Source organism: Citrus clementina, unplaced genomic scaffold (assembly GCF_000493195.1).
Source record: "Citrus clementina cultivar Clemenules unplaced genomic scaffold, Citrus_clementina_v1.0 scaffold_3, whole genome shotgun sequence".
NCBI classification, from domain to species: Eukaryota; Viridiplantae; Streptophyta; class Magnoliopsida; order Sapindales; family Rutaceae; genus Citrus; species Citrus x clementina.
This window is the reverse complement of record NW_006262339.1, coordinates 9,191,409-9,201,153: the sequence shown is the minus strand read 5'-3', so window position 1 is coordinate 9,201,153 and position 9,745 is coordinate 9,191,409. Positions and strand designations below refer to the sequence as shown.

Below are 9,745 nucleotides of genomic sequence, written 5' to 3'. Positions count from 1 at the left end.
AGAGTAGTATCTGAAGTGGAAAGGTACTTGAAGGACCCAGTTGAAGATCTGAACGATCTTAAACTTAATGTTTTGCTTTGGTGGAGGGTGAATGGATCGAGGTATCCAATTATGGAGAAAATTGCAAGAGATGTTCTCGTTGTTCCTGTTTCCACAGTGGCATCTGAGTCTGCCTTTAGTACCGGACGTCGTATTATTGATAAGTATAAGAGTTCTTTAACCCCGGCTATGGTTGAGGCATTGATATGCACTGAAAATTGGCTGCAGTCTAAACTTTTTGCCAATCCTGTCTACAACCTCCAAGAAGATATTAAAGAGCAAATGTTTCATATGGAATTATAAGAAGGTAATGTTTTTAATTTTTTATCATACATTATATACATAATATATTTAAAATGCATTATAACTTTATATAGAACATCTACATGCAGTCATGTACTTGAGTTACTAATTTCTTTTTTTTTTTATAGATTTTATAGAGCTTATAAGATTGCAAGCTTCGACAGTGGCAGCGGTGAGCGCCGACATTGGTGTTATGGATGTTTGAAAGGTAACTTTTAATATATATTATTATTCATAATTTGATATTATAGTACTATTAGTATTTGGTTGTAATTTAAATTATAATTATAGTTGTGATAGTTTTAAATTTTAAGTCTAATTTATAATTGTTTTAGTTAGACAAGTTGAAGTTGATAGAATGTTATTATTATGATGAATGCCATAAAATAAGCATGATTGACTTAATTATATATAAAATTAAGTGTGTGTGTGTGTATTGAAAAATTTGGTAAACATATATATTTATTTGTAATTATAAATTTATAATGATAAAATAAAAATTAGAAAGATTGTAACACCCCTTTAGCTTAATTAAAGATATGAATTGGATTTATTTATTTGTGTTTGTGTTTGATGTGTAACCTTATGAATTTGGTTTATTTGCTCAATTTTTTATATGAATATAGTTTGTTCATTTGTAACGTGGCTTAAAGAAAATATTTATTGTATATTTCTTCAATCTTTCTCTAGGTAATCGGCACTTGAACTTGGAGTTCAAAAATTTGAATTTAGAACTTGTCAAAGTGCTTGCATGGAGCCATGGAGGAACCAAGGTGGAGGAACCAAGAAAGCCTATTTAGTTTTAATGTTTGAACTTGAATTTTGTGATTTGTGTTTCTAAACAATTTAATTATGTTTAAATTTTGTGACTTTGTGAGTTTGTGTTTCAAACTTTCAAAAACTAATATTTGGAAATTATGCTTTGGACTTTGTAAGTTTGTATTAATTTTAACTTTTATTAAGTTTGGACTTTGTTGGTTGAGCAAATAATAGTCCTAAATCCTAATCCTACCCTCCAAGCCAATAGGCAAATAATCATATTCTAGGATTTTAACTTTATTCATTTGATTTAATAGCATTTTCTTTTCTTTTTTTCAAATGAAAATTAGTAAAAATGACTACAATTGAGAAATATGTCTTAAAACTATCATAAAAACTACAAAAATAGGAAAAAAAAAGAGCTCAAAATTGCTTTAACCAAATTTGACCCGAATTGACCCGATTTCAACCGACCCAAACTGACCTGAACTGACCCGAACTCAATCCGATCTGTTTTAAATCCAACCCAATCTAACCTATAATTCGGGTTGGATCGGGTCAGGTCAATAATTCGGGTTAAGTTCAGATTGATTCTTGTCTAACCCGAACAACCCGAAACCCGATTGGGTTGACCCGAACCCAATTTTGCCCACCCCTAGTTCTTACAAAGCCTGATATCCTCTTCAAAACATGTCAGCTGTCATATTTTTTTAGAGGCTTTACACTCAAAAAGAGTATGAAGAATAGACTCTCCCATTCTATTAACCTCTGACACCGAGGGAATTGCACAACTTTCCTCTTCCATAGGTTCTCTGCAGTTGTGCAACAAGTTATTAGCTGCTCTTCACATGAAGATCTTGATTTTTTCTGGAATTTAAAGATACCAGATAGAGTTCCATGAATTTTGATTCTCCTTTAAGCAACTTGGCTTGTCTAGGAATTTCATCTTTAAGGCCAATTGATATCTGCTCTTCACCAAGCACTCACTCTTCTTGTCATAGTACTACACCACTTGATTCGGGTTTGGCTATCTTGGAGAGGGATTTTTATAATTTGTTCTGCATCATCTCTTAAAAAATGCTGTTGAATCAGCTCTTCATTCCATTCATGCTTTTCATTGATGAGCTTTGAAACAGTTGTCTCTAAATGTAGCTTGGGGGGGGGGGATATCAGTTTGAAAGTGTCAGGTCTTGGAAGCCATTTGCTATGATACACTTGTACCTATTCACCATTTCCAATTCTCCACCTCAATCCCTTCTCAACAACTTCTCTTCCCCAAAGAATACTCCTCCACATGAAAGAGGGGTAAGAGTTGGTTTTCCCCTCCATAAAGCTTGAGTGTTTAAAATATCTAGCCTTCATTACTCTCGCTACCAGTGAATCCGACACTTGAATAATCCTCCAACCTTGTTTTGTTACTAGTGCTTGGTTGAAATTAGACACATCTCGAAATCCTATTCCACCTCTACTCTTAGCTTGACACATTTTCTCCCATCTTCGCTAATGAATTGGCCTATGATCTTTGTTGTTTCCCCACCAAAACCGAGCAATAGCTTTTTGCATATCTTCACAGAGCCCTAATGAGAGCTTGAACACACTCATAGCATATGCCGGCACTGCTTGGGCAACTGCTTTTATCAAAATTTCCTTTCTACCACATGAAAAAAGTTTTGCTTGCCAGCTGGATATCTTGCTGAGAATTCTAAGCTTGATATCGTTGAAAAAGTTGATCTTGTTTCTTCCAACCATAGAGGGCACCCCAAGGTATTTCTCATGTCTGTAGACCACTTGTAGCTGGAAAGTGTTCTTTATCACAGTGACCATCTCCTGCTTTGTGTTTTGACTAAAGAACACAGATGACTTTTTGTAATTAAAAATTTGGCCTGAAACAGTAGTATAACAATCAAAAACTCCTTTCAAGCTCAAGCAATCTTCTTTTGTAGCTCTTACGAAGATCAAGCTATCATCTCCGTCATTAAGAACTTGCAGGCAAGTAGCTATGACTCCTTGGCTCACAGACTTCCAGTGCTTTTGAAAGAAGGCTGCTGGAAGACCATATGGACCAGGGGCTTTTGTTGGATGCATTTGACTCAGAGCTTCTGTGATATCTGCTTCTGTGTAGGGCTAATCGAGTTGTGCATTCATCTCATTTGAAATTTTACAAGGCATGTCTTTAAGTGCTGACTCCATCTGGTGCTTCGTTGGATTATTAGAGGTGAACATATTGTCAAAATATTCACAAAACATCTTCTCAATTTCATTAGCTTCTTCTGTCCATTGGTTCCTTTAATCAACAATTCCTCTAATCCTGTTTTTTCTCTTTCTTGAAGTAGCCTTGGAGTGGAAAAACTTTGTATTTCTATATCCTTCCCATAACCAGAATATTGATATTAAATAAAATAAAGAGGTTCATTAAAAAACAAGATCAGTCTATTTTTGATAGTGTATATTTTATTTTCGAGGAAAAGTTGTAGTTGAAAATAAAAATAATTAGGTTTTTCCTATCTTATTTCTGAGGGCATTTAATTCCATTTCTGATAGCAATGCCTAGGAAATAATTTTTTTCTCCAATGACTTATCGGAAATTCGATATTTTCGACAAGACTCAATACAACGACAATCGACAGTACGTCCCGCTTGAAAATAAGTTTTACTGAGGGCCTTTGTGTATTTCCAAGGGTATTTGCCCTCGAAAAATGACCCATTTTCTCGTTGTGAGTCTTGACTAATTCTTGTTTGCTAACCAGATTGTAATTTATGGATAATAAGACAAGCCGAAGTAATTTCTCTTTTTAATATTTAGAGGGTAAAAGAATACTTACACTCTAAGGTTTGGAAAAATAATTAGGTAAATCTTTATATTTTCAATAAAAGACACCAAAACTCCATTTTAATTAAAATACCTTTTTGATCTGTTAACTCAAAAAAAATTGACTCTGATATTTTATGATACGGAAATATCCATTAAAATCTATTTGTTTACTATTTTTAAAGTATATTTTTGCTTGAACTTACTCCTTGTAAATTAAATTTCCAGCAGTGCCCCTAACACCATCCATTAAAATTTCCTTTATTTGTTTGTACAATTATTTATTTTGTGTACCATCTCTCGCTTGTATGATTAAACTTGAACAATTGATCCATTATCTATACCATGCATTATTTGTTTATTTGGCAATATAGTGTTGGCACTTGATCTACATATATTAGATCAAACCAGAAATAAGCACTCTCATAAAAAGATCAAACCAGAAATAAGCACTCTCATAAAAGGAAGCAAGCCAATACTAAATACTAAATACTTAATATAATTTTTTTAAATAAAAAAATTTAGAATGTTAAGTGCTAAATACTTGCAAAAATCAATTATGAGGTACAACATCAGTTAATACATTAGTATTGTCACATAATCGCAGTAGAGGAGCTGAAAATTTAGTTAGAGCGGTGATATTTGTCCCCCTCTATTTATCTCAGCAGCCCTACTTTCTAATTTATTTCATTAAAAATTCCAAATTGTTTATTTTTCAAACTTTTTTTCCCTAAATAATCTCGGCGTAACCAGGGAAATTATTGAAGATTAGAAAGAAGAATACAGCTAGCAACTTGGGGGGGGGGGGGGGGGGGGGGAACAAAATGTGCCTTACATCTACACTGAACAATATGAAAATCCATGATTTTACTCTTGAAGTTATTCTTAAACACTATTTCTTCTATGACAAAAACAAAAATCCATATTTGCTTTGGATTGAAAAAAAGAAATAAATGAAAAAACCTTTACCAAAACAAGCCGTGCGCCTGAAGAATAATGTTTGTAGAAAATACTTCTCATAGAGAATTTTGCATACTGAAACACGAACTAAATTGCTTGCCTAAAGAGGAAAAAAAATCATATCAAATATTTGATATTATGAGAATAATTGACCATACAGCAGTAAAAGAACAATTAATGCACCAGTAAAAAAGTTAACCTTCCTACTCTGGTACAATTATTATTCGATGGAGTTACTATATATGAAAATTCGAAGTCAGCATTTTAACCATCTTTTCACTTATGCTTCACTCTCGTTTTGAGAGGTTGTTTAACTCTTCATAGATCTAGACGACATGTCGGAATAACTTGAATATAATAGAAGATCCATAGTGTACATATTTATAGAAGTGTACATAAATTTTATTTAACATTATTATGTCCAGTTCAATTGTTTACATTATTATAGTAATTTAATAGTAAGATTTATTAATCCTATGTGACAGGGGCGGATCTATATAGGGACCAGCATGGGTCATGGCCCCTGTAAAGAAAAAAAAATTAATAGTTTAATACCTAATATTTTATATTAAAATAAACATATATTAATAAAATATCTATTTTATAGGATTGTACGGTGCTGTTTATTAACAAAATTAAAAAAGAAGAAGCTTGTAGAAGAAGAAGAGTCAAAGTCTTGAAAGAAGAAGAAGAAGATACAAATACAAGTTTATCGTTAATAAGGAAGTTGAAATATATGGGTAACGCTTGATTGGCTGACGAATCACCAGACAACTTATCAATTCAAGGTAAATCTTGATCTTGAAGAATGATTTTGTTAATATTAGTTTGTATTTGTCTTGCTTCTTGATTCTTGAACTTGAATAATGAACAATGATTTTCCAATTTTCTATCGTTATTGCTAGCAAATAATTAAGAGTAGCCAACTGATTTTTCAGGCCCAATGTCCATCGTGGAATACCAGAATGCTTCTAGTTATTATTCTTCATTCTTACTTCTTCAAGAAAAGTTTTTTTAGCTTTATTTTTTTATAATGTTCTGTTCTTGTACTTTTGCAGAACTGCAGTTTTGCGTCTTCAATTATATTCATATTATGTATATTTTTTTTTAGGATAAGTAAAATTGTATTAAAATGATCAAATTGGCCAATGATACACTATAAGCCGAAATGCCGAATGGAATTCAAAGCCAAATTAGAAATTAAAAAATATTTACTTAATTTTTTAAATAATAATTCTTTGCCATTGCATTGTAAATAATCCTGTAACCTTCATTTATAAAATTATTTTTTTCCAGATTATGGCTAAGCCACAAAAGACTCTAGATGCATTTTTTAAGAGAAAAGACTCATCAGAAAGTCCAACGTCTTTGACTCCATGTCAAATTAATGTTGTACGTCCAAGCTTACGCCAAGAGCAGCGTCCTCCAAAATCTCCAAGAATTGAATCAAGAAAAGATGATAATTTGACTCTTTACAACGTGATCCTGGATTGCGTCAACAAATATGGAATTATCTTGTGAATGAACGAGACGAAATACGTCGAGCTTATATTAAAGCGGGACCATATCATGTTGTTCTTTCAAAATATCCAGCATCCGGGCCAGAAGATCATCCTCGGAGATTTCAGTCTTCTTGGTATGTAAAATTTTCATCATGGCTAGAGTATTCTCCTTCTAAGGATGCTGCATTTTGTTTACCATGTTTTCTTTTTGTAATGCCAAATGGACGTCCAGCATCAACTACATTTACAGTACATGGATTTAGAAATTGGAAAAAAGTTAATGATGGGAAAAAATGTGCATTCTTGGTTCACATGGGGGAATCACATAATGCTGCTGAAAAAAGTTGTGCAAATCTAATGAATCCATCTTTTCATATTGATAAACAGATGAATGCACAAACTAGAGAAGAAAAAAAGATGAATATGTTGAGGCTTAAGACTACAGTAGATGCTATCCAATGGCTTACATTTCAATCATTGGCTTTTAGAGGACATGATGAGAGTGTAAATTCTAGGAATCAGGGAAATTTCATTGAATTGGTAAAACTTTTGGCAACATATAATGATGATGTTGCTAAAGTTGTATTAGAAAATGCTCCAAAACATGCCAAGTATACTGCAGGGTCAATACAAAAAGAAATTTTGTAGATTCTTGCTAACAAAGTGAGAGAGAAAATTCACGAGGAAATTGGAGATGCAAAGTATTGTATTCTTGTGGATGAGGCTAAAGATGAGTCTAGAAAGGAGCAAATGGCACTTGTGTTGCGTTTTGTTGATAATGATGGTTTCATAAGAGAAAGGTTTTTTGATATTTTGCATGTAAAGGATACTACTTCAATGACTTTGAAAAAAGAGTTATCTTCCATACTCTGTCGATATAAACTTGATGTTCAAAACATGCGTGGATAAGGGTATGATGGTGCTAGCAACATGCATGGTGAATGGAATGGGTTGCAAGCATTATTTCTTGGTGAGTGCCCATATGCTTATTATATACATTGTATGGCACATAGATTAAAATTAGCGTTAGTTGCTGCTTCTAGAGAGGTGATTCCTGTGCATCAGTTTTTTTCAAAATTGACTTTTGTTGTGAACTTCTTTAGTGTATCTAGCAAGCATAATAGTGAACTACAATCAGTTCAAATACATGAAATCACTAATATGATTGCTATTGATGAACTTGAGACTAGTAAAGGAGCAAACCAGATTGGAACTTTGTGGAAAACAGGTGATACTCGTTGGGGTTCTCATTTTCATTCCGTTTACAGTTTAATAAAGATGTTTAAGGCAACTTGTGAAGTTCTTCAAAGCATTGTCAAGAGAGGATCCAATTATTCTCAACGAGGTAATGCTAATTCAATTTATAATCTTATTACATCTTTTGATTTTGTGTTTATCTTGCATTTAGTGAAGGAGATTCTAGGAATTACATATATTCTTTGTCAAGCTTTACAGCAGAAGTCTCAAGATATTTTAAATGCTATGCACCATGTGTCAACAACAAGAGCTCTTGTTCAAAAAATGAGAGAAGATGGTTGGGATTCTTTTCTTGAAACTACAAAATCATTTTGTGAAAAGTATGAAATTGATGTATCTGATATGAGTGGTCTTTACATTATGGGTCGTGGTCGTTCTTGTCATCAAAAGGACCAAATCACAATTGAGCATCATTATCAGATTGATTTATCTACTGCTACAATTGACTCTCAGTTGCAGGAGTTAAATAGTAGATTCAGTGAGAAAACAATGGAATTTATTACTCTTAGCTCAGCTTTAGACCCAAAGGATGGTTTTAAATAATTTAATATTAATGATATTTGCAAACTTATAGAAAAGTTTTATCCCCAAGATTTCACAGAGCAAGAGAGAATTATTTTGAAATATCAGTTGCAGCATTATGAGTTAGGTGTGCTTCATCATCCAAGTTTTCAAAGTATGTCTAAATTATCTGAAATATGTCGAGAACGGGTGGAAACAAGAAAATCACATTGTTATCATCTAATTGATAGATTGATTCGTCTTATATTGACACTTCCAGTTTCCACAGCAACTACAGAAATATCATTTTTAGCTATGAAGATTATTAAAACAAGCCTTCGTAACAAGATGGGAGATGGATTTCTTGCGAATTATTTGGTTGTTCACATCGAAAAAGAAATTGCAGAAATCTTTAGTACAGAGTATATTGTATTTGATTTTTGTTCCATGAAAGAACGCAAAGCTCAAGTTTAGGAGATTTTATAATTTTGTTTGTTCACTTGCCTGTATGTTTTGAAACAAAATGTGAACTTTGATTAAAGTACTTTATTTTCTATTATATTAATAATTGCTTATTTACATTAAAAAATTTGTTGATTTTTTTTTTGAAAAAATTCTTTGGCCCCTCCAGCCAAGATTGGCTTATTCTGCCCCTGCTATGTGATTGCTTTTAAAACTTGATAAGTGCATATTTTTCATATATTTTGCTATTAATTTCTCTATCTTTTTCTTGTTTTGGTCTTAAATATTCTAGTTATTTTAGTTAATTTTTAATTTAGTAACTTATATTTTATTGTGTTAATTTTTATCTTAGTTTTATTTATTTTGTTATTTTAGGTATATTTTGGAATTAAAGAGAAATTAAATCAGAGCATTTAAGAAGAGATCTGCTTGAAGGAATTAGAAAAGGGAAATAATTAGTGATTTTTGGAAACCAAGAAAACCGAAGCCAACAAAATTAATTCATGCATATTCAGAAGATTATGACCATCACGTGGAGATTAAAGAGGGAATTGAATTTAATTCAATTTGGCGGCTTCATTTAATTGGAATCAAGAATCTTAAAGGGTAATAACATGTGCAAGCATTAAAGTGGCTTTGGCTTGCTCATTGGTTAATATGGGAAGCAAATTGAACAAAGAAGAAAAAGGAAATGGCCATATTTCATGCACGTGAATTGCCTAAACAAGTGGTGGACAAAGCATTGGAAATAAAGAATTGAAATGGCATGTGCATGGCAATTAAAGGAAACAAATTAATTGCTTTAAAATACGGCCAATCTTGGGCAGTATAAAAGCCAACTTTTGGCTTTTGATTTTGAGGAACTAGCAGCCGGAAGAAGGAAAAGCAAGGGAGAAACCGAAAAGGAATTGAAGAAAAAGGGAAGCCAAGCCATCACTTGAAAGCAAAATTGGAAAACAAAGATTGCAAACCAAAAGTGGCCACGTGAAAGGAAAGAGAATAAAGCCTTTTGGCTTTAGGAAATCATTATTGGCTTATTAATTGAAGCATGAGGTGGCGGTTTTGAGCTTGGAATTTAATTCTCTCCGGGCAAGGATTTAAACAAAGCCAAAGCATTATAAATAGGAAGAATTCGGGCAGCCAAGAGGAGAGG

At 32.7% G+C, this 9,745-nt stretch overlaps 2 protein-coding genes across 2 annotated transcripts; one reads left to right on the top strand and one right to left on the bottom strand.

The window, feature by feature from the left end:
• Positions 1-2,601: 2,601 nt before the first annotated feature.
• On the bottom strand, positions 2,602-3,186 carry LOC112099551. The gene has a single exon (XM_024186961.1). It carries the CDS (start codon positions 3,184-3,186, stop codon positions 2,602-2,604), a length of 585 nt encoding a protein of 194 aa, XP_024042729.1.
• Positions 3,187-6,338: 3,152 nt separating this feature from the next.
• LOC18048873 lies at positions 6,339-8,172 on the top strand. Its single transcript, XM_024186960.1, has 2 exons — positions 6,339-6,506; positions 7,641-8,172. Exon 2 carries the CDS (start codon positions 7,651-7,653, stop codon positions 8,170-8,172), a length of 522 nt encoding a protein of 173 aa, XP_024042728.1. The 5' UTR covers positions 6,339-6,506; positions 7,641-7,650.
• The last annotated feature ends 1,573 nt before the right edge of the window (positions 8,173-9,745 follow it).